Source organism: Odocoileus virginianus, chromosome 15, assembly GCF_023699985.2.
Source record: "Odocoileus virginianus isolate 20LAN1187 ecotype Illinois chromosome 15, Ovbor_1.2, whole genome shotgun sequence".
Classification (NCBI taxonomy): Eukaryota; Metazoa; Chordata; class Mammalia; order Artiodactyla; family Cervidae; genus Odocoileus; species Odocoileus virginianus.
The window spans coordinates 2,920,111-2,945,626 of NC_069688.1; the positions used below are offsets into that span (position 1 = coordinate 2,920,111).

At 48.3% G+C, this 25,516-nt stretch overlaps 1 protein-coding gene across 5 annotated transcripts in view; it reads left to right on the forward strand.

Annotated features, from left to right (window-relative positions):
- FAM135B (family with sequence similarity 135 member B) overlaps window positions 1-25,516 on the forward strand; it is a 258,917-nt gene that overhangs the window by 135,362 nt on the left and 98,039 nt on the right. For all 5 annotated transcript variants that reach the window (XM_070476955.1, XM_070476954.1, XM_070476956.1 and 2 more), the window contains exon 3: window positions 659-738. In XM_070476955.1, coding sequence (XP_070333056.1) covers window positions 659-738 — 80 coding nt within the window. The remainder of the gene's footprint in view (window positions 1-658; window positions 739-25,516) is intronic.

The following is a 25,516-nucleotide window of genomic DNA, read 5'->3' on the forward strand; positions in this document are numbered from 1 at the left end:
GACATGTTCTTGCAAATGAGAGACTCATTAACTGTGCAGCATAGAACTTCAAAATGTGCTTCTGCACACGTGGCAGAAGAAAGCAGATACGAGTCTCCTGACAGCATGGGAACCTGCTCGACATCCTGCAATGACCGAATCTAGAAATGGGGGTGACGTGATAAAACCCAAAGCGCAGAAATACACTGGGGACATTGTTTGCCTATACCCCCAGGATTAGCAGCTCAGCTGCTGTGTTTCTAAAGGAAATATTTGTGTTGCAATGTGATAGCAGTTCAGTTTTTGTATGGATTGTCCATCATGCACTCAACTCCTATTTTCTGTAAAATGGACTTTTTTCACCTAGAGAAAAGCCATCTCTCATAACATACCTGTGGCATATGACTTATTGCTCCCTTGTTCCTATTTCTATTACCACCAACTTTTTCTGTGTCTCATAGGATCCTCAGATGTACTTAACTTCCTGTCTCCATCTTGGCCCGTCTCACCCCTCCCTGACAGTGCTGGCAAAATAAATCTCTCTCTGATGCTAGACATGCATGCCGTCCAGAAACTAGCCTGTTGCTTACAGTCTTTAGGATTAAGTCTAGGTGTTTATAGAAGCAGGCAATAATAAGAAGCCTGGTATTCAGCAGCCTGTCCTCTGTTCTTTTCTTAGGTATTATCAGATCCGAGTGACCTTGAAGGTGTCCTCAAGGATCCCCCACAGACTGAGCGCCTCCATCGCTGGGCAGACAGGTGAGCAGGAGGATGCCAGTGGGGCACTTGCTGCCCACTGGTAAGCCTTCCTTTATCACTGCAAACTAGGGCTTAGCAGGGTGCAGGGTACACAGAGGCACTCAGCGAACCATTGCTGATTGTTGAATAAGTGGACTTTGGAAATGGAGACCCACTGTTGCTTTGGCCCTGTGTTATTGCAAGGGGGACCTGGCTAAAACAAAACAAAACAAAACAAAACACTTTCCTAGGAGCAGCTGGTATCTGAGGATAATCCTGGCTGTGAGTTCATGCTCAGTCGCTCAGGTGTGTCTGACTCTTCGTGACTCCATGGACTGTAGCCCGCCAGGCTCCTCTGTCCATGGATTGTTCTGAGCAAGAATACTGGAGTGGGTTGCCATTTCCTCCTCCAAGGGGTCTTCTTGACCCAGGGATCTCTTGGGTCTCCTGCACTTGCAGGCAGACTCTTTACTACTGAGACACCTGGGAAGCCCCAAACCCGGCTGTAAAGGTTGGCTAAAGTCAAATCAGGGAGGAAGATGGGAAATGGCATCCAGCTGGCCGGAAGAAGAAGCCTCTTGGGGTTAATAATCAGCTCGGCGAACGGGACCGAGTCAGTAGGCAGGTGTGGTAGCACTTTCTCTGCACGACAAGGAGTCAGATGCAGTACTCCTTGGGAAGAAGGGTTGCCAAGGACAATCCAGGTTCTCACCTTGGAGCATCACTAAGGTATCCCAGGCTGCCAGCAGGTTCAGTGGGATAGCGTTTAGTCAGAAATACAGAACTTATTAAGTAAAAAGTAAAGCTAGACATCAGGATTATATTCTGGCAGAAGTATTTGCATTAGTAAGTTTGGGAGAATGTAGAGATCAACCAGACCTTAAGAAGAAGGGGCTATAGACATCAGGATTATATTCTGGCAGAAATGTTTGCATTAGTAAGTTTGGGAGAATGTATAGATCAACCATACCTTAAGAAGAAGGAGACATACTTTGGAATGGAAGAGAGAGAAGGTAAGGAGACAAAAAGACAGAACCGTGTAAAGGCTGCTTAACTTTCACTCTACAAGGTAGCCAAGAATATTGTAGAAATCAAATTCAGTAAGGTCAAGCATTCTGGTCATTCATAGCTACATTTCCAAAAATTGATTTTGGGCTGCTTGGGCAATTCTATCACCCCACTGTCGACAGTGATATTATGGCGAGTAGAGTTGTGTGCAGTTGATGACTGCATAGTTACTGCAGATGCGGTGGTCTGTTTAGCTCCTCCTTGGGGGAGGGTGTGGGCGGTGCAGGGCAGAGGGAGCTTACACGGACCATGCAAGGGAGAAGCTGGGGAGGCCGATGGTTTATGGGCAACAGGCTGGCTGGGGCCTGTGATCCAGAAAGAGAAAGACCCTGGAGACCGCTGGCTTCTCCCCTGACTCCGCAGAGTTAAGCAGTAGGTAGTAGTCAGGCCCCCACATTTCCAAGGAGGCCCTTCTCCTCCAGTCTTCACTCCTGCTTTCTCCAGGGAATAGGTCAGGTGTCTGAGACTGGAGGCCACCCCTCTCCTGTGCCCTGTGCTCATTCGGTGCCTGCAGGCTCCCGCTGTGCTATCACCTGTATGGTGCCTCCTCCCACCCCAGCTTCTGCCAGGAGGAGCTGCATGGAGCTGACTGAGGAAGTAGGACGTTTGATCCCTGATGCTCCGTGAACTAGTCACGTGATCCCCGGCCTTGACGACCTGAGCTTCATTTCCTCACCTGAAACATGAGGATAAATACCCGTCCTCTGTAGGGCTTTGTCTTACACATTGTATGTCTTTTTTTGTTTGTTTGAGCCCTGTCTTTTCTTCTTGGTGAGCCTGGCCAGAGGTTTGTGCATTTTGTTTACCCTTTCAGAGAACCAGATCTTGGTCTTACTGATTTTTTAAAAATCTCTATTTTGTTTATTTCCTCACTGATATTTATTATCTAGTTTCTTCTGCTAATTTTTGGTTTTCTTTGTTCTTCTTTTTCTAATTCTTTTAGGTGGTGGGTTAGGTTGTTTGATATTTTTATTCTTTCTTAAGTAAGGCCTATATTGCTATGAATGTCCCTCTAAGAACTGCTTTTGCTGCATCCCATCGATTTTGTATGGTTGTGTATCTTAGAGATTATAAATGTAAAGGGCATTTTACATGTTATAGAGGTTATTAAAAGAAATGTCCCAAGTCAGAGACAGAACCTTTTGCAAAAAATGTTTAAATTATTTTTTAAAACTTTTTTGAAAATTATTATTAATTGGAAGATAACTGCTTTAAAATAGAAATAGGAAAAACTCATTGTGCCTAGCAAGGCAGAATTCAGGAGTGGTATAGGCCACACATTCCAGAATTTCCAAGTTCAAATCCTGCTTCTGACACTTCTCAGCCTTGTGGACTTAGAAAAGTTATTTTGCCTGTTTAGTTTCTTGGATTCTTCACCTATAAAGTTGGCTGGTAGAAACGAGGTCCCAAACTCAGGTTTGTTTTGAGGTTTGAATGAATTATGCAAGGAAATGTCTAGAATGGTCGTGACCCATAGTAAGCTCACAATAACCACCAGCAAGAGTAAGTGACGCTGTTACATGTTCAGAAGTTGTTGACTTAGTAGCATCTGCCACAGGTTGTGTTGTGGAACACACCCCTGGGGATGAGAAGATGCTTTCCTGCTCTGGAGGCTTCCAGTCTTCATGGGGAGACAGAAGTGTCACAGTAATTAATACAGTATAGGTGGGGGCTGAGATGAGATTTTTCTCTCAAAGGCACAGCCAGATGAAACAAAAGCATTAGGAAGCCATAAACCCAATGCAGTTCACACAGAAGATGTTGCCTCATAAATTAAGGGGCAGAATTATACATTCTTGTTGTCTTTGAAAATATGTTCCTTCTCTGGTAGCCATATGATATGGAAATGCACTTTAATTATGCAGGTGATTTAGGTTCTATTTCTCTGGATGGGACTTACTTTCTCATTGGGTTTTCCAAGGTAGGTGTTTATGATTTCATTTTGTGAATAAGAAAAAAAAATAGTAACTTCCCCTGGGAAATGTAGCCTTAATTGATATGCTACAGTGTTTCTTTTTTTTTAGTACTTTTTAAAAAGGTGACTTGGGAAAAGTTGCTATGGTAAATGGATGGTTCCTTCTTGTCTGAGTTAGCAACGTATCTTGTGAGATAGACTAGGACTGTCTCAGAGCTTGAACCAGGTAAGAGTTATCCTCTGCAGGCCTTCTAGAAAGACCCCCACATTACAGAAGGGACACGCGTGTAAAGAGCTGAATACGCCCCGACAGTGACAGTGCGTTCATCTGCTCATTGCACGGGGTCCAGGGTGTCAGGTGAGCTCGATCTCTGGATGTGGACGTGTGGATGGTTTGGGCTTAGCGGTCAGTATGATTCCGAAGGCCACTGGATCTTGGTCATCACCAAAAATATAAAAGTATAAATTGTAGGTGATCCTCTAATGCTCCACCGAGGCCAGATACCTCTGGCTCTTCCAAAACTTTTCAGATTCCTCCTATAAGCCAAAATCCTAACGCTGAGAGATACAGAGATGACTAATGGTGAATAAAAACATGAGGGTTACAATGTTCCAGGAAGAGAAACCAGAAGTAAAAAAATTTTTTTTTGTTTTTAATGTGATTCTGCCTGATTTGAAGGCTTGCGTTTTGTGAGTTTCACAGATTTATTTTCTGAGTTCAGGGTTACAGGTAATTGTGTCTGTGAATGAATGTTATGTATACTTACCCTTGGCTGTTTCCTTTTACCCAAGTGATGCTATTTAATAGGTTTTGCAACCCTTCCTACCTGGAGATGTCAAAAAATATTATTTTCTCTTAGGGGGATGATCAATTAAGTCATATACTGGGGAGGGACACTGCTTAAACGTACTGAGGCTGTGTTAAGTGGTTCGGCACAAACAGACATCTGCTAGTCACTGCTCATCAAAGCAAGAGAAAGGATGAGCAGTAAATTGTGGAAGCGTGAAAAAATTGCCATGATTAGTTTTAGTAATGTTTTGAGAGGTAATTTACATTTTCATTAAGTGAAAGCTTTTAAGAGTTTCACCGTGTAGGGGGTGGGGAGAGACATTTATTCTTCAAATGAATCAAACTAATTTCTTTTCAGGGCCCATTAAAGTGCAGCTAAATATCAAATGTGCCTGTTTTCATGGAGAGTATTAATCAGGTAAAAAGCGCCCCAGCCCCTAGGCACTGAGAGTCCTCCTGGGGTCAGAGGAGGGCGCTGCTCAAGAAGGCTGTCGAAAAGGACGTGTCTGGGGGTGTCCAGACCTGAAGGATGTGGGTCACCTCTGCTCCTCACAAAAGTCATCTTGGAAAGTCTGAAACCAGGGCCCCTCACCTTGGGCTCCCAGTGTAGACTGTGAATCTGCTCTGCCAGCTGGTTCAGTGATCAGCTCCCTGGGGTCCAAGCCAGAATTGTTGTCCATTTTTGTCCTTGAGATCAAATCTTAAAGTCTGCTCAACCTCCAAGGTCCCTCTTTGGGAAGATTTCTTCAGTCTCTTGTACCCTGGTTTCATCTCTCACTGCTTCGACTTAATGAGCTTGCCAGGTGGCTCAGTGATAAGGAATCTGCCTGTCAGAGCAGGAGACGCAGGTTCGATCCCTGGGTCAGGGAGATCCCCTGGAGGAGGAAATGGCAACCCCCTCCATTATTCTTGCTTGGAAAATCTAATGCACTGAGGAGCTTGGGCTGCAGTCTACAGAGGTTGCAAAGTTGGACACAACTGAGCGACTGAACACACACACACACACACACACACACACACACACACACACACACACACACACACACACACACACACACTGCTTTAATGCCTGTCCCTTTCTTCCTCACCTTCCACCCCTCTAGTCCACTCGGGTGGCAGAAAGGATTTGTGCTGGTTCTCCCAGTGATCCCTGCCCCTGTGAGAATCCCTCATTCCCTGTCTGAATGTCCTCACTGCCTGAACACACGCGGCGTGTGTTGCTCACCGTCTCGTGCGATTCCCCGGCCCCTCTGCTCTCGGGACCTGCCTTCGGCACTCTGCATTGGAGGACCCAGCCCCAGGCTCCCGGGAACATGCTGTCCGAGATCTGAACTTGCCTGGGAGTTTGAAGCCCAACATCCCCCATTCCCACCCCCAGCCCTTGCCATGAGCCTGTGATTATCAGTGCACGCGTGTGGAGGTGCGCTCCTGTCGGGGGATGGAACAGGCTGAGATGTAGCTCCCCCTCCAGAGTCCCCTGCAGGAGCAGGCTGGCGCTGCCTTCTTGGGGACCTTTGTTGAGATGCACCTCTGCCTGCCTTCCCCGCTTTCCCTGCCCTGGGTCCCTGCTTCCCCAATCTCATGGGACACACATGTGCTAAACCACCTGCACACAGGTCCTCATCTCTGCATCTGCTCTTTATCATCTGTCCCCAGAAACCATGGGAAGTGGTACAGCCACTCTTCATCATGAGCGAGGCAGGGTGTGGAGTCAGCCAAGCCCACGTTCCCCAGTGTTCCTGGGGGCCCTGTGCCAGCAGCCTCTGTGGAAATGACCCTGAAGGGCCATTTGGGGCATCAGTGGAAGTACTGTGTGTGGGTATTTAATGGACTTCCTGTTGCCTGGGAGCCTGCGTGTGTACCCACACATCAGAACATAATGTCCTCGGTCACCTTTGTACCACATTTGTCAGGAGGAATCCCCTGATCTATCTACCCCACATTTAATGAGCTTTCAGTGGAGATACTTACACAGCATCAGACCCCGGTTCCTGGAGCTGGCTGTGTGTGAGGCCCTGCTATCACAGAGCTGGATGGCTGAGGCTGCTTTCCTGGAGCTCCAGGGCTGGGGTGGGGAACTGAGGGGTGAGTGACAACCGCCAGAGTGACAAGGGGGGTGGGCTTTGACCTCAAGGCAGCCTCCCTGGGAAGGCTTGACTGCTATCTTCCTGAGCCAGTCTTCTGTAAGCATACTTGACTTCCAGGTGTCCTGCCTTCAGTCCAGGTCATCAGTGCAAATCTCTCTGTGTTCAGAAAGTGAGCAGAGTCCCACCACCAGGTCTGTAAAGCCTCAGCTGCCCGTGCCTGCCTCCATCAGCTGCCCGTACCTCCCTCCATCAGCTGCCCATGCCTGCCTCCATCAGCTGCCTCGGTGCCTCCCTCCATCAGCTGCCCCGGTGCCTCCCTCCATCAGCTGCCCGTGCCTACCTCCATCAGCTGCCCCAGTGCCTCCCTCCATTAGCCGCCTGGGTGCCTCCCTCCATCAGCTGCCCCAGTGCCTCCCTCCATCAGCTGCCCGTGCCTACCTCCATCAGCTGCCTGATGCCTCCCTCCATCAGCTGCCTGGGTGCCTCCCTCCATCAGCTGCCCGGTGCCTCCCTCCATCAGCTGCCTGGGTGCCTCCCTCCATCAGCTGCCCGTGCCTACCTCCATCAGCTGCCTGATGCCTCCCTCCATCAGCTGCCTGGGTGCCTCCCTCCATCAGCTGCCCGGTGCCTCCCTCCATCAGCTGCCCGATGCCTCCCTCCATCAGCTGCCTGGGTGCCTCCCTCCATCAGCTGCCCGGTGCCTCCCTCCATCAGCTGCCTGGGTGCCTCCCTCCATCAGCTGCCTGGGTGCCTCCCTCCATCAGCTGCCCGATGCCTCCCTCCATCAGCTGCCCAGGTGCCTCCCTCCATCAGCTGCCTGATGCCTCCCTCCATCAGCTGCCCCAGTGCCTCCCTCCATCAGCTGCCCGATGCCTCCCTCCATCAGCTGCCTGGGTGCCTCCCTCCATCAGCTGCCCCAGTGCCTACCTCCGTCAGCTGCCTGGGTGCCTGCCTCCATCAGCTGCCCCAGTGCCTCCCTCCATCAGCTGCCTGATGCCTCCCTCCATCAGCTGCCCGATGCCTCCCTCCATCAGCTGCCCCAGTGCCTGCCTCCATCAGCTGCCCCAGTGCCTACCTCCGTCAGCTGCCTGGGTGCCTGCCTCCATCAGCTGCCCCAGTGCCTCCCTCCATCAGCTGCCCAGGTGCCTCCCTCCATCAGCTGCCTGATGCCTCCCTCCATCAGCTGCCCCAGTGCCTGCCTCCATCAGCTGCCCCAGTGCCTACCTCCGTCAGCTGCCTGGGTGCCTGCCTCCATCAGCTGCCCCGGTGCCTCCCTCCATCAGCCACCTGGGTGCCTCCCTCCATCAGCTGCCTGGGTGCCTGCCTCTATCAGCTGCCCGATGCCTCCCTCCATCAGCCACCTGGGTGCCTCCCTCCATCAGCCACCTGGGTGCCTCCCTCCATCAGCTGCCTGGGTGCCTGCCTCCATCAGCTGCCCGATGCCTCCCTCCATCAGCCACCTGGGTGCCTCCCTCCATCAGCTGCCCAGGTGCCTCCCTCCTTCAGCTGCCTGGGTGCCTCCCTCCATTAGCCACCTGGGTGCCTCCCTCCATCAGCTGCCCAGGTGCCTCCCTCCATCAGCTGCCTGGGTGCCTCCCTCCATTAGCCGCCTGGGTGCCTCCCTCCATCAGCTGCCCGGGTGCCTCCCTCCATCAGCTGCCCGGGTGCCTCCCTCCATCAGCCACCTGGGTGCCTCCCTCCATCAGCCACCTGGGTGCCTCCCTCCATCAGCTGCCTGGGTGCCTGCCTCCATCAGCTGCCTGATGCCTCCCTCCATCAGCCACCTGGGTGCCTCCCTCCATCAGCTGCCCAGGTGCCTCCCTCCTTCAGCTGCCTGGGTGCCTCCCTCCATTAGCCGCCTGGGTGCCTCCCTCCATCAGCTGCCCGGGTGCCTCCCTCCATCAGCTGCCCGGGTGCCTCCCTCCATCAGCCACCTGGGTGCCTCCCTCCATCAGCCACCTGGGTGCCTCCCTCCATCAGCTGCCTGGGTGCCTGCCTCCATCAGCTGCCCGATGCCTCCCTCCATCAGCCACCTGGGTGCCTCCCTCCATCAGCTGCCCAGGTGCCTCCCTCCTTCAGCTGCCTGGGTGCCTCCCTCCATTAGCCGCCTGGGTGCCTCCCTCCATCAGCTGCCCGGGTGCCTCCCTCCATCAGCTGCCCGGGTGCCTCCCTCCATCAGCCACCTGGGTGCCTCCCTCCATCAGCCACCTGGGTGCCTCCCTCCATCAGCTGCCTGGGTGCCTGCCTCCATCAGCTGCCCGATGCCTCCCTCCATCAGCCACCTGGGTGCCTCCCTCCATCAGCTGCCCAGGTGCCTCCCTCCTTCAGCTGCCTGGGTGCCTCCCTCCATTAGCCGCCTGGGTGCCTCCCTCCATCAGCTGCCCGGGTGCCTCCCTCCATCAGCTGCCCGGGTGCCTCCCTCCATCAGCCACCTGGGTGCCTCCCTCCATCAGCCACCTGGGTGCCTCCCTCCATCAGCTGCCTGGGTGCCTGCCTCCATCAGCTGCCCGATGCCTCCCTCCATCAGCCACCTGGGTGCCTCCCTCCATCAGCTGCCCAGGTGCCTCCCTCCTTCAGCTGCCTGGGTGCCTCCCTCCATTAGCCACCTGGGTGCCTCCCTCCATCAGCTGCCCAGGTGCCTCCCTCCATCAGCTGCCTGGGTGCCTCCCTCCATTAGCCGCCTGGGTGCCTCCCTCCATCAGCTGCCCGGGTGCCTCCCTCCTCGCTGAACAAGGCTCCTGGGCCCCTTGCCCAGCCCCGCTCAGGCAGCAGCACCATCAGGGTGCGCCCGCATGTGCGTGGGGACACCTTGCACCCGGGGAACCATGTTTCAGGGAAACACACCTGGAGAGAAAGGTGAGGGAGAGGGCAGGGCCCCTGAAGCATAAGCCAGAGAAGATGCACATGCATCAGACACACATGCCTGCTGCTGCTGGCGGAGAGAACAGTCTTCATCTCTCTACCCCACTCACAGGCTAGAGAAGCAGGAGGCTGCATCCCACGCTCCCTGCGTGACCTTGGACTCGGTTCTAGCCTCCCTGTGCCTCATTTTCCTTCCCTGTAAAATGCAACAGTAATAATATTAATAACAGTAAACTCTTCATGGGGTTGTGAGCGTTTTAAGTAGGAATACATGTGAGTACTTAGAGGGGAGCCTGCCATCCTAAGCCCTCAGTAAATGCTGGCTATTTTTAGTTTTATTACAAAAGCCGGAATCAGCAGACTTGGGTGAAATTTACACGGACTGAAATGTTAGTCCTGATGGGTTTTGCGGTTTATTCAGTACCTGTTTCTCTGCGGCCTCCTATGTGCCAGGCACTGTTTCTGGAGCTCTTGGGCCTCCAGATGCCCAACTCCTGATGTTATTATCTGCAGAAGCAGTGAACATCTCATCTCTGGAGGCTTCATGCAGAAGTTTTCACATGGCAGAAGGCAGTGGCTAATGAAAAGAACATTGCTTGATAGTATATATTTTTATATATATGTATGTATGTATATATATATATGCAGAGCCATTCCAGTCTTTTTTCTTTTTTTTATTTATTTATTTATTTATTTATTTTTAAAATATTTATTTATTTCTCTGTGCCAGTCTTAGTTGCAGCATGTAGGATTTAGTTCCCTGGTAAGGGATCGAATCCCATTCCCCTGCATCGGGAGCTCAGAGTGTTAGCCACTGGGCCACCAGGAAAGCCCCCAGTCTTTTCTAAAATAAAGAGACATTATTATTATTATCATTATGTACTTATAGGAATAAGTTAATCCTCAGTGTGGAAGTTGCCGCTTATGTTTACATACCAGAGACCTGGTACCACGTTGCTTCTTTATTCAGTTCTGGCTCCCTGGTGCCTCCTGGAGTGCCTGGGATACTGTTGGCATAACAGGTATGCTTATTGTGTTAGTGAATAAAGACCAGAGGGCAGAGCTTGGGCTTTAATGAAAGGAACAGGGAGGCTGAATTCCACACAATTAAAAAAATAATAATAATAAGCTTTTGAAGCCTCAGTGAACAGGTTGTTTTGAAAGGAAGCATTTCAGTAGGAAAGGATGCTGTTTTGAGTTCTTGATAGTCAAGCAGTTGTTTAAAAAAAAGCTGATGATTATTTAGAAAGAGCCCCAAAGTATGCAGCAGAAGCTGGATAACTTCTTTCTGATTCGGCCAAGTGGTCTCTGAGGGTCTGAGAATGGACCACAGGGTGTGGACTTTGGAGTGATGACGTGGGGATGTCCAGGAGTGGGTGGCAGGGAGTGGGGTTGTTCAGGACCTCTCGATCCACTGCAGTTTCTCCCAGTGCGGCCCAGGGGCCTCCCCTCACAGGATCCCCTAGGGACTCACAAGCAGTCAGCTTCTTGATCCATCCTGCCCCGCCTCCTAAGTCAGACTGTCAGAATAAGGCGAGATGATACGTGGATAAAATGCTGAAGAGCAAATTCACAGGGGGACACACAAGAGCAGAACCTTAGAATTCCATAATTGCAGCTAAGGAGTTGACGCTAATGATGGATAATTGGATGATTTAGTCTTCTCCCTTTGGTGACTTACAGTTACAAGAAGAGATGCTGAAGTCTTAACACCTTAATGTAAAAGACAGGTCCCTGAGGATGGGCCCAAACAGCAGAGGGTCTTTATTTCCCATCTGCTGACAGGTGTGCTTTTATCCATTTCCTCTGGAGAACAATGTGATCATGAAATGAAAAGGAATATTTTCTGCTGAGCTGGCTGAGGCTGATAGACAAGTAGAATAGTAACTGCTATACACTGCAGAAAGACTGCTTCTCTTTGGTCCAAACTGTCCTAAATGTGTACCCTGACTCGGGCATAAGCTCTCTTTTTACCATGATGAATGATTAAGTCGATCCTGTCAATGGGCTTCCTAGATGGCACAGTGGTAAAGAATATGCTTCCCGATGTAAGAGATGCAAGAGATGAGGGTTCGATCCCTGAGTCGGGAAGATTCCCTGGAGGGGGAATGTGGCAACCTACTCCAGTATTCTTGCCTGGAGAATCCCATGGACAGAGGAGCCTGGCAGGCTACTGTCGGTGGGGTTGCAAAGAGAAGGACACCCCTGAGCACACACACACACATGTCTTGTCAATATTCTCACGTGTAGAATGAGGGCGTCTGCAGCCCCATTTACATATGGATTTCTTTTTAATTCAAGGGCGCACACAGAGGCAGGGTAAGATGCATCAGAACCTCTGGAATAGAGGGAGGAGGAGCATACTGAAGGGCACAGCCCCTGCTGCCGGAGCTTCGGCACTGTCCCCGCGGAGCCCCAGAGCCCTTTCGAAACCCCATCCAGGCTCACTCTAGCCTTTTATAGAGTGCCTTTGATTCATGGTGCTATTTCTGTGCACCCAGTAAAAAAAATATATCAGGAAAATGTTACTTGAGGCTCCACTCAGAGCAAAATTCCTCGACAGGTGCCTGGCGATTTGAATAAGATCCATGTGAAAGCAGAGTGAGGTTGTCCTGGAGAGGGGGTTACTGGATCAGGCTTTCCCACACATGGGCTCTCCAGGCTTCTGTCTAATAAGCCTTTCTTTCCATGACAGCCCAAGATAAGAGGATGGATTGATGTTAGAACTGCTCAGGCAGGAAGATGAACAGACAATGCCTGTCTTACCTTTTCATATCTGTAGGGTATTTGGACAGTTACAGAAACAGGAGTTACTGTTTTGTCTTGGTGGCTACTTGTGACGATCATACCAGAGGCTGTGAGGAGTGCGTGACCTCTGAAGGGCATGGCCTTGTACTCAGAATGTTCCTGAAGGAAAAACTTGTTTTTCTTTACTCCATAATTTTTTTTTCTGTAATAATACATCCACTTTAAGTAGATGGTGATTTTCTAAAATACTACTTGGCTTGACCCCAGACACACGCATTCTCAGGGAAACTTGGAAATCTAAATGCACAAAACTATCCAGCCTAGAATTAAAAAAAAAAAAAAAAAAACTTTCCTAATGTATAGCTAATTTGCAGTTGTTAATTTCTGCTGTTCAGCCACATGATTCAGTTGTACATATGCAGTACATGCATTCTTTTTCACGCTCTCCTCCATTGTGGCCTATCACAGGATACAGAATATGTAACCCTGTGCTGTGCGCTGGGACCTTGCTGTTTATGCATCCTGTATATCGTAGTTTGCATCTGCTCATCTCAGACTCCCCGTCCATCCCTCCCCCACCTTCTCCTCCCCCTGGGCGCCCTCAAGTCTGTGGTCTGTTCTCTGGGTCCGTGAGTCTGTTTCTGTTTAGTAGGTAAGTTTGTTTGTATCACATTTTAGATCCCACGTGTAAGTGACATCGCATGGTGTGTGTCTTTCTCCCTCTGTCTTTTTTCACTTAGTAAGTGAAGTAATGATAGTCTCTAGGTCCATCCATGTTTCTGCAAATCAGCCCCAGAATTTTTCTCTCCAAGTCCATTGCAGCAATTTCTCTCCATCCCTCTCAGACTCACCTCACTTACAACCATTGCCCAAGGCTGGCCTGCATCACCTTCATACAGAAGCCAGGGTTATGTACTTTATAGACAATTCAGATTACATCAAGCCCTTACTCAAAGTATGCTAATGATGGTGATGGTGATGACAACGACCCAGAATGCTTACTGTGTGCTAGGCACTGTTCTGTTCTTTGCATATATTACATTTTCTCACCTCTCCCAACTCTACAGGGTAGGTGTTATTCTTATCACCACTTTACAGATGAAGATACTGATGGGAATGCCTGGGAAGATGTGGGTTCAGGATCCCATCCAAGAGTCTAGATCTTAACCACTGCATCACATTGCTTCCTGCGAACCTAGGAACAAAATCCAAAGTCCTTAGCAGGTCCTGGTGGCCCCTCATGGTCTGATCCTTGACTTTGTCCTTAAACTCATGTTGTGCCCTCTTTCCATCACTCTTACTCTTCCTTAAATATCAAGCTCATTCCCAACTCAGAGCTCTGAACTGTGGGGGTCCCTCCCCCTGGAAGTTGGTCTTTCCTCTCTCAGTCTTAGCCTGGCTTGCTCTTTCAATGAATTCAGGTCAGGTCTCTGCTCAAATGTCACCTCCTCAGAGAGGCTTCTTGCTCATTTAAAAAAAAAAAAATAGATTTCCTGTTGTAACTTAATTTCTTATTCTGCTTTATTTTTCTTCAGACTACTTCAACTAGTTTTATTACATATTTATTGTCTGTGTCTCCTCTACAATTTAATAATAATGCTGCTTTTCAGTAAATCATCACTGAGTGTTTTCTATGTGCCAGGAAATAGAATGCTTCAAATGTGTTTAGTATTTATGGGTATGGATGTACTTTATTATCACACTTTTCCTAAGCGATAAGTTACATGAATAGGCCCTGTTTTTTAGAAGAGGAAATGTGGACGTGGCGTGCCTGAGGACTGGTTCAGGGTCCCCCAGGTAGTGGTTCATGGAGCCAGGATTCAATCCCAGTGAGTCTGACTCCAGAGTCTGGCGGGTCCTGTGTGTTGCCTGCTCCACCTGCAGTGCTGATGGCAAGACCTGTGCTGAGCATCCACTGGAGGAAGACATCAGCTGTGCTGAAGGGTGGGCTTGCTACCCCGCTTGTCCAGCAGGATGAACCAGAGCTACTCCTTGGACCACTTCCCCATGCCCACCTCCACATGGCATCAAATTTCAAGTCCCATCCCTTGAGATTTTCTCCTCTTCCTTGTGTCTCTTTGGTCCCTTCCAAGCTCACAGACCTCGTTCTGGTCATGCTCAGTTTTCTTTCCTCATCTCGACCTTCTCCCAGCCTCGCTCCCTTCACACTCCAGCCCTTGTTACTCCCATAGATGCTGCAGTAGCAAAGTCAGACCCTTAGGGGTTGACCTGCCAGTGCCCCATGGATGTGCTTTGAGGGTGCTGTATGCGCATGCATGCTGCGTTGCTTCAGTCCTGTCCGACTCTTTGTGGTGCCAAGGACTGAAGCCTGCCCAGGCTCCTCTGTCCTCGGGATTCTCCAGGCAAGAATACTGGAGTGGGCTGCCGTGCCCTCCTCCAGGGGATCTTCCTGACCCAGGGATTGAATTCGCTTCTCTTATGTCACTTGAATTAGACAGATGGGTTCTTTACCACTAGCACCACCTGCGAAGGACCACCCAGTATACTGAACATGTCATCCCAATTTTACTGTTTAAATATATCCAACGTTTTTTTAAAAGACGCAATGAGCCAAATATTTATCATTATTTTAATGAATGTTTATGCTCGGAAGACCTATTGAAGAGCACAAAATAGTGGTTACAGTCTATTTGGGTTCAAATCCTGGGTCCCCCTCTTTGATACAGTGAAACAAGTGCCTGGTGCCTTGTTTCCACATAGGAAACCAACAGCAAGACCAGACCGTCTCTCACAGGCTCCCCTTGAAGATTCGGTTAGGTGATGCTCATCCCCGGCAAGTGGCAGCAGCGTTCAAGTGTCAGCTCCTTTCCTCCTCCTGTTCTCTCTCCCATATTTCAGCTGTGTGCCCCTGCAGAACTGACTTGACAGGGACATCCATCTTTCATTTGGCCCGGTATGCACAGATCTGACATGTGACACCATGCCCACAGGCTCCTCCTTGTAGCATCATTGTGAGGGGCAGAGTCAGTGTATCTGCAAGAAAGTGAAAGTGAAAGTCACTCGGTTGTGTCCGACTCTCTATGACCCCATGGACTATACAATCCATGGAATTCTCCAGGCCAGAATAGTGGAGTGGGTAGCCTTTCCCTTCGCCAAGGGATCTTCCCAACCCAGGAATCAAACCTGGGTCTCCTGCATTGCAGGCAGATTCTTTCCCAGCTGAGCCACCAGGGAAGCCCAAGAATATTGGAGTGGGCAGCCTATCCCTTCTCCAGCGAATCTTCCCGACCCAGGAATCAAACCGGGGACTCCTGCATTGCAGGCCAATTCTTTACCAACTTAGCTATCAGGGAAGTGGGATGGCCTTAACTCCCTGAGGAGGCAGACCTGCCCTGGTTCTCTGGCCCCCAGATGGGGGATCCACATCACGCTGTTTGAGTAGGTGCTCCATTTTTGGCTGAAAGGAAGTGAGTCCTCTTTTCTCTTCTCCACTGGAAGTGGTGTAAATAGAGACTGACTTCACAGACGTAGCTTTCTCCAAACAGCTGTATGGATACTGTCTCCAAAACCCTTTCTTCCCTCTCCACCTGATGCCATATTATTCTTCTAGTCTAACTGAGGAGTTTAGATTGGTGGTTCTCACCCACTCCGTTTGTGAACTGTGATTTTGAGTCTAGCCTTTGACATTGGTTTGCAGGGTGTGTTGTGGTCGCTGTCAAAATTTAATTTTAACAACCCATAGGATGCCTCTTTTTACCTGTAGGTGGTACACTTCCCCCACTCCAAATTAAGTGTGTCCTTTTGGCTTCTGTTTTTGCAGTATTTATGACATTGTAACTGAATGGTCGCTTGAGCATTTGTTTTTCCCCTTTACCCTAGTATAAGTCTTAGGAGGACAGAAACTCGCTTACTGACACCACTCACGTACCTGCTATCACACCTTTGTGACTCAGTGCGGATATGTTGACTCAGTGGACTGATGGATGGATGAAAGGATGAGTAGATGAATGCCAAGAATTCACATCACTTCCAGACCTCATTGAAAGATGCTTTCCCTTTCATCTAAATCCTCTTTGAAAGCTTCACCTGAGCACACGTTCTCCAGTATTGATTGCCTTGGTTTAGAGCAGTTCAGGTCGATATTATTAAAGTTTAAAACATGATAAAAGTCATGATTCCTGAAAATGAATGTTCTTGTTCATCTTCATTGAAGTAAATGTACTTTGCCTCAGCCTTCTGAAATATGTGCCAATGGATGACCCATATTTTCATGGATTGGTAGCAATGGCAGTAATGAATTTCTATTGATTTTGCAACTGAATATATCAGGCACTGTGCTAGGTATTTCATAAATACTATTTTATCAATCCTCACAACAATCTTTGGAGAGAGTTATCTCTGTTTCCATTTTCAAAGGAGCAATCCATCTCAAAGATTTTATAAATCAGTAGAATCAAGGAGTCGGGCATTTCTGAATCATTGCCACAGTTGGAGTGTTAATTTTGTTTGAAATGGATAACTTGACTTCTCTCTATTTTTATTATTTTTAGTAATGGTAAAATGAGAAAAATGTTTTTTTTAATATTAAAAAGCCAATAGGTTTAAGTATTTATACATTTTTTTCAATCCAGCTCTATTTGAGCAAAAAGAATCTATCTTTTGCAGAAGATTTAATGTAGGAGATTATTCAATTAGTCAGTTCTACATCAGCTAATATCACAATATTCAGGGAAATGCTTTGTGTTATGTGAGCTTGTAATCACAGGTTTGACAATGTTTAGGGCAATTAGAGAACATTTTCTGGGGAAGGAGATGGTGAGCAGAAGTGGGTGTGGTCTCCAGGGAAAGGGGTGTGGTCTACAAGGAAGTGGGTGTGGTCTACAGGGAAGGGAGGTGCCACACCAAGGAGAAGGACCAGCAGAGGCAAAGGTGATGTGGTGACAAGGAGGGTGGCATTCAACTGTGGCTGCAGGAAAATGAACTAGGGAGCCTGGAAGGTGATGAGGCTAAACAGAGGCAGGTGGGCTTGGAGGACAATATTAGGGGGAAAAGCTTTCCCTTTATCTGAAAAGGAATGGAAAGATACTGAAGGGCTTGAAGCAGAGGAGCAGCTTGGTTCTATTTGCATATAGAAAATACACTTCGTCGGAAACATTGTGAAGCTTTGGAACCAGAGACAGGTTGAGCAGAATGAAGGCGATTGAACTGTCCAGGGGAGAGGCCAGCTAAGAGTGGGCAAGTTGGTTGGTGGTTAGGATAGAGAGAAGTGAGCCTTCAGTGAGGATCACACTTGGAAGGCCAGGGAGATGGTGACTCTCAGATTTCTCATTCACATGCCAGGCTGGCTCATAGAGCCATTTACTAAAATAAGGAACGCCAGATGAGAAACAGATAGTTTAACCTTTTTTTTTTTTTTTTTGCCCCTGTCTCATTGGGGTTTGCAGAATTTACTTTGGAACATGTTAGGTATGTGGTACCTTTGAAAATCCAAACAGAAGATCACAACTAGGCAACCGGCCTTAGAGGTCTTGAGCATTGAGAAGTCTGGGTGATTAACAGATGCATGGATTTCATTGGCTGACTGTGTGCGGCATTTTATGTACAGGACTTAGAGAACGTGTGAAAGAGGCAAATGTATTTCAGTCACAGGGCGTACCTTTTGTTGGAAGAGAAGACAGTCACTATGCTTTCAGTGGTACCCTAAGCTTTGGGGTGACACCAAACACCATAGGGAGGTAGGGAGTGATGCTAAGGATGGCAGAGAGGCGGCTGTGATGAAGAGGCAGAAGACAGTTATCCAAGCAGCAGGAGGAAACTGGTGGGACTTGGTCTAACCGAGACAATGCAAGAGAGTATTTTAAGGAGGTAGGGTTGGCCGACTTTACAGAATGCTTCTGAGGATTGAAGTACGATGTGCACTAGAACTTTCCTGAAAATCTTGCAGGCGGGTAGAGCATTCATCACCTTGATAGGAGCTCTTTGGGCAGTGAGAAGGGTCCAGAAAATATATTTTGGGGGGGGCACTGAAGTATGAGTAAAATGATGAAGAAATGGAGACAGCCAGTACGGGCATTCTTTGGGTAAGTGTCACTGCTAAGGCATGGAGGGAGACAGAGTGTTAGCCGGAGGGGCTGTGAGTTTTGGCTATTGTTTGTATTTTATTTCTAACAAGAGAAAGTTGACTTCACTTCAAAGCCATTGGAAAAGATCTAGTCTGGGAGAAGTTAAAATAAAACAAAATAAAGTAGGGAAAATAAAATAAAGTAGGAAAAGTCCTTGAAACTCTCCAGTCATTAAAGGTTTACTTTTCTCAGTCCCAGTCCAATGGCTGCTGAGATGAACTACAGCATGACTGAATCCCAAGAAATGCATGCAGACGTGTAAATAAACAGTTGGGATCTAATGCATGGTCATGGGGCTTCTCAGGTGGCGCTAGTGGTAAAGAACCCACCTGCCAATGCAGGAGACATAAGAAATGTAGGTTTGATCCTTAGGTTGGGAAGATACCCTCAAAGAGGGCATGGCAACCTGCTCCAGTATTCTTGCCTGGAGAAAACCCATGAACAGAGGAGCCTGGTGGGCTACAGTCCGTGGGGTCACAGAGTCGGACAGGACTGATGAGCCAAGCATGTGTGATCATTAGACATGTGCTGATATGGCGGCCCAGCCTTGGGGGAGGGTGTCCAGGCAGTGAGCTGCCACCCCCCACATCCTGACCCCAGCTCACGCCAGCTAGGTGATCGTGGTCATGGCACACATCAGCAAGTTTGCACTATCCCCTCTGCGCCAGGGTGGAAATGTTGAGAAAAATGATCCTGAGAGAAGAGGCCATCTGGTAATTGAATCTAAGGCTTCAGTAATTAATTCTGAGGACCTAGGCCTGGGCGTGCATTGATTTTGGAGCCAACTGGCTAAACATTGGCTGACACCCAGCCAGGTGCTGCTGCGACTTTTAGATGCTGTTTATAGACTTTGCTCAGACACAAAGGCACTAAAGCATCCTTGGAAACAGTCCTTCGGCGCCCCGCTGAGCGTCAAGGGAGGGCATGTGGGATGGGAGGAAGGCCCTGGACTTGGAGGTTGAATTCTGGGTCCCGGTACTAGCTCTGCCCTTGGCCTGGGTCTGCCATCTTCTTGAGCCTCCCAGTTCCTTTCTGAATTGGATTTACAGAACTGTGTTGTTTTCTCTTTGCTCTTAGTCCCCATTTTGACTTGTGGATTCTCATCTGTGAAATGGGTTTATAGAACTATGTGCTTTCCTTTAGCTGTTAATCCCCACGTTGATGTGTGGATTCTCAGACTTAGGATAGTGGCTCAGATGAGAAAAGGAAAATTTTCCTTCCTCAGTGAGGCCTCAGTCTACATTTGGGGGTAGCCAGGCAAATGCTCTACCTATTACTTTGCTAGAGTCTTACTGAGCACCTTTATTCAAAGCACTCAGAAGTCACAGGGAAGAGACCCAGATGACCATCCTGTTGTCCGTGTCGTCAGGTAGCTCGTAGGATGATGGAGAAGAAAGAAGGGGGCTGGTGGGTGAGGATATAGAAGGTGGAATATGCACAGCAGAGGTGTGAATGTGGAAGGATAAAGTGTATTGTTAATACAAATAATGACACCAGTCGCCATCTTATTTAAGTTTCACCGTAACACTTTAGAAGAAGAGATTTTCATGGTTAGTTTACACATGAAGAACATTAGACTTAGAAAACAAAAATAATTTGCAGGTGTGTATATAATCGGAAAAACTGAAAAATACTAATTTGGAAAGATGCATGCATACCTGTGTTCGTAGCAGCACTATTTACAACAGCCTAAAGTTCCTGAGTGTTCCTCAACAAATGAATGGATGAAGAAAAAAAAAAAAAATATATATATATATATATAGAGAGAGAGAATGGAATATTATTCAGCCATAGAAAAGAGTGAAATTCTGCCATTTTCAGCAATGTGGATGGACCTAGGGAATATTATACTTAGTGAAATTTGTCAGGCAGAAGAAAACAAATACCATATGATATTGCTTATATGTGGAGTCTAAAATAATGATACAAACAAATGTATATAGCAAAACAGGGACAGACTCACATATAGAAGACAGAGGGAAAAGGGAAGGGAGGAGGGGCAAAATATGCATATGCAATTAACATATGTAAACTGCTATGTGTAAAATAAATAAGAAACATATAGTATAGCACAAGGAATTATGCCCACTATCTGTAATAACCTATAATGGAGACACAGGTTCAATTCTTGGTCAGGAAGATCCCCTGGAGGAGGAAATGGCAACCCACTCCAGTATTCTTGCCTGGGAAATCCCATGGTCAGAGGAGCCTGGCAAACTATAGTCCATGGGGTCACAGAGTTGGACACAACTTAATAGCTAAACAAACAACAGTTATATGCTATAATGCAATACATTTTTTAAAGAATTAAAAAAATGCAAGTGAATGGAGAGTGTGAACTTGAATGCAAATCTGATTTCAGAGCCTGGACTGCTTGTAACTACACTGAAAGGGAAAATCTCCATGAAGAGGTGACATTTGCGAAGAGACACAGAGTTTTGAGATGAGATCCACGCTATCAATTCATTTAAAAGAGAGTAGTTTTGTGCCTTTTATGCCATGCTCCTGCCTAGAGGCCTAGCGCCTTGGGTATCTAGTGAGGGAGACGTTTTGAGCTGGAGAGAGGAGAGCTGGCCCTGGGACCGTTCCCGGTCACACACAGACTCTGCATCTGTGTCCTCACACAGATGCGGGCTTGTGGTGCCGATGCACAGCTGAAAGAAAAGATGCTGATGAACAGAGGCTGCGAGACCATCTAGGTCCCGAAGGACAGCCTCTCAGGTGTCTCTGGGCTGATACTGAGTTTAGAAGGAAAAGGAGTGAGGCAACAGCCTGAAAAATCGAGAAGGAAAATGCCTCCAGCTGCAGGGCCAGGTCTCAGCAGGGAGGCTGGGCTGACCCCCACACGGCATGGACATGCCATGCTCGCGTTTACCAGGGGCTGTGTTCAGCCAGTGCATTTGGTAGGAGCAGTTGTCAGAGCAGCCACTGCCCTCCAATTTCTAAGCTGCCCCTTCACTGGCCGGTGAGCCTGGCCTCTCGCCCAGGCCTTCGCATCCCTGTAGTCCATAGTCCATGAATAAAGGCTTTGTGCCTGGCACAGCAGATGGCCTGCAGGACACTGCTCATCACTGTGCCTGGAGTGCATTCTGATCAGTTGGTACCTGTCCAACGGACAGGGTCCATGCCCTAACAGATAGGAGCAGGGGTCTAAGCAAGGAGGGTGAGGCATCAGAGGAGAGTCCAGGTGAGAATGGCCTTGACTGGGGGGTTCAGTTCAGTTCAGTCTCTCAGTCTGACTCTTTGAGACCCCATGGACTGCAGCACGCTAGGCTTTCCCATCCATAACCAGCGCCCAGAGCTTGCTCAAACTCATGTCCATCAAGTCAGTGATGCCATCCAACCATCTCATCCTCTGTCATCCCCTTCTCCTCCTGCCTTCAATCTTTGCCAGCATCAAGGTCTTTTCCAATGAGTCAGTTCTTCCCATCAGGTGGCCAAAGTATTGGAGTTTCAGTTTTGGCATCAGTCCTTCCAATGAATATTCAGGACTAATTTCCTTTGGGATGGACTGGTTGGATCTCCTTTCAGTCCAAGGGACTCTCAAGAGTCTTCTCCAACACCACAGTTCAAAAGCATCAATTCTTCAGCACTCAGCTTTCTTTATGGTTCAGCTCTCACATCCATACATGACTCGGGGGTAGCTCCACTCATTCACAGCTTAGGAGGGGGACAGTGGTGGGTTCAACCCTTGGAGAGAGTTGAGGCCTGAGGCTTCACAGAGCTTGCTGGACTGGTCAGTCTTGGCTCAGCCATAGCCCTGGAGCTGGTCTTTCGGAGGGAACTTTGATGTCTATGGAAGAGAAAGGCAGAGTGACCACCCATTCTTATCTACTTAGCAGTGCCTCCAGGGACACCCTGATATTTTCCTAGTAAGTTTCAACTGCCCCCTCCATTCCATGGTCTCCCATCAAGGACCAGGTCACCTTGGGCTGGAGAAGGGCTCTGTGCTCCTTGGAACACGCCAGGACTATGACTGGGTGGGGGTGCTGCAGCTCTTACAAATATTTGATTAGCTGCAATTGTGCTATACTTAGTTCTCCTTGCGAAGCATATGGCTGAGACAGATGGCTCGGTCAAGACTGAAGTACGTTAACAGGGCTCTTTGCCTCCTGTTTGCTGGGTCTCCTGATGACTTTTTACCAGAATGGGATTCAGAGTTAGAAGAGGGAGCTTTGCTTCTACTCTTCTCAGAAAACCCCAGTCTGTATGTCTCAGGCAGACTTAGTGCCGGCTGTTTGTAAGGGAGCAGGGTAGGTGTGGGTGACGGGTCATCATGAGGACAGTGGGAAACAGAGCCAGCTTCCAGGAGCCAGCTGCTGGAGCCCAGATCCAGTTCATGTCCACAAATGTTTATGAAACACGGCTGCCAAGTTCTCAGGGATCAGATCCCTCAGTCTTGGTCAGTCATGCGTTTTATAAATATTTGCCCAAACTGGACATCAGGAAAAGAGTTGCCTATGTGCTGAATAAACCCTTACCTGGACTGCAAGCCTCCAAAGTGGTCATTTAAGGCTGGTTCCACCATAGTAAATAATTTAGATTTTATTTCAAGTGCAATGGGGGTTGATGAAGTCTGGTTGAGAGTTCACATTAATCAACTAAAGAGTAGTAATAGTAGAAATAGAAATGAAGTTTTCCATGTTGTCTGTTGAGAGCAAATTATGAAGTGACCCAGGAATGGGTTCATCAGAACCACATTTTGAATGCAAACTCACAGCATTTGTGCAAGATTGGATACGAGGCTGAGGGAGGAAGAGGTATCGATGAAGAGTAGGAAGTATTTTACTCTTTGTGGTGAGGTTTTTGGTAAGGGACACATGTGGGAAACACAACCAAGCGAAGGCTCTGTATTGGGTTATGTAAGTTTATGGTATGGATTTGACATCAGAGGAATAATATCAAGTGAGCAAGGGATCAGGTCTGCTCAAGAGAGCAGTGGAGCTGGAGTCAGACATTTGAGGGCCCTGAGCTTGTAGGTGGCATATTGTTTTGTCTTGTGTTGTTTAATCGCTAAGTCGTGTCTGACTCTTCGGGGACCTGTGGACTGCAGCGCTCTGGCTCCTCTGTCCTCCACCATCTCCTGGAATTGTCTCAAACTAAGTCCATTGGGTTGGTGATGCTATCTTACCATCTCATCCTCTGCCATCCACTTCTTTTGCCTTCAGTCTTTCCCAGCATCAGGGTCTTTTCCAATGAGTGGCATATAAAATCTTGAAAACAGTAAGACCTGGAGGGAGGTTTACAAGCCAGAGACAGGAGGGACAGGAGAAGCAGGAGACTCCTAGGGGAGTCAGGAGATGAGAGGGGAGGTGTGAACTTAGCCACTTTCAATCGGCAGGCAAGTGGGGTGAAATAAGTAGTCTTCATCTGTCTACCCTGTTGAGTCAGATCTTTATTGTTGTCTTCTATTTGTGAAGGAACTAAGGCTGGGAGATCTAATATTCTCACCAAAGGACTCCCAGCTAGTCAACAGGGAGATCCCTGATGCTCTGTCTTTCCAGGCAGCACCCACTGCCCTGGTCCAAGCCCACTCTCTTCCCAGCATCAGGAAGCAGTTGAGGGGACTTCCCTGATGGTCCAGTGGTTAAGACTCCATGTCTCCAATGCAGGGGACGTGGTTTTGATCCCTGGTCAGGGAGCTAAGATCTCATGAGCCTCACAGCCCAAAAAAGTCAAGAACAGTTAGGATATTATGAAATGCAATGAGACATTTGTCTATCTGATCATAATAAATATCCAAACGAAAAAGAAACAATTAAGGGTTTCCCTTCCACTACCCCAAGAGTTCTGCTAGAAGCTGCTGGAATTCCCTTCTGGATAATGTTTCATCGTCGTATCAGCAATACCCTCCTCCCCCATCCAGTGGTGTATTCACTGCCATCTCTCCCATGGTGGCTTAGTTGCTCAGTCGCGTCTGACTCTTGTGACCCCATGGACTGTGGCCCACAAGGCTCCTCTGTCCAAGGGATTCTCCAGGCAAGAATACTGAAGGGGGTTGCCATTTCCTTCTCCAGGGGATCTTCCCAACCCAGGGATCAAACCCAAGTCTCCTGCACTGCAGAATCTTTACTGACTGAGTTACCAGTGAAGCCCTGCCTTCTCTCGGAGTACCTGTTAACATTAGACTCTGCACAGTAATCTGGGTGTTCAACCCTCCCTACCCTTGAGTGCCCATCCCCCCATCACAGGGGGAGGAAACCCAGTTGCAGACGAGGTACATTCCTGTTAACCGGTGTGTGAGGCCACATGACAGAGGCCCGAGAAAACCCGCATCTTGGACCTCTTTCCATTCCTTGTCTTTACAAAAGCCAGAGGGATGAGGCCATGGACCGGGCTCTAATTAGAACACAAGTGGAAATGCCTGAGACTGCAGAGGGTTAGGACGGATCAGAAGGAGGCCCAGCAGGGAAACCACTGGGGGATTGGAGTGTGTTAGAGGTGACCCGCTGGTCTTCTACTTCTGAAATTACATAGCAACACACGTCATTGGCTAATAAAGTGTTATCAAGTGCTGGCCTTTCTGGGCTCATTCTAATAGGTAGGTGACAAGGATTTATAATTAAGTCATTAAGCCCACTCAATGTTGATGGGAGAATGCTCATGGCTAAATTATATCAGCAGCCCTTGTTCATTTTCAGGAATTTAAGGGTATTTTTATCTCCTGCATTCTTTGGTTTGGTCACTCTCATTTTGCAGGGATGGATTTCTGCTTTGCAACTTGAGTTTTCTTGCAGACTAAGATAGGAGTCAAGTGTCCCGGGAACTGAGTTACCCTCAACGCAGGGAACCTTCCAATAGCCATCCCTCTTCATCCCCGCCCTCATTAATAACTAATTGATTGATGGATTTGGTGCATATTTATTTGGGTATAATACTCAAGCCCTGCTGTTCCATCATGCTAGGACTTCAGTTCTTTTTCTGCAAAACAGAAGTGAGTAACGTGATGGAATTTTGTGGTGGAGTAACACAAGTGCAATGAGAGAAAAAAGAAGTTGGAAAATATTTCATTAAACATTGCAAACCACTCCTTATTGTTGGTGTACCATGACCAGTGACTGGTATTATGTCTAGCATTGCCTGTGGGGTCGTTTAGTTACATAATTAATGAGTTCAGTTCAGTTCAGTCACTCAGTCGTGTCCAACTCTCTGCGAGCCCATGAATCGCAGCACACCAGGCCTCCCTGTCCATCACCAACTCCCAGAGTTTACTCAAACTCACGTCCATCGAGTCAGTGATGCCATC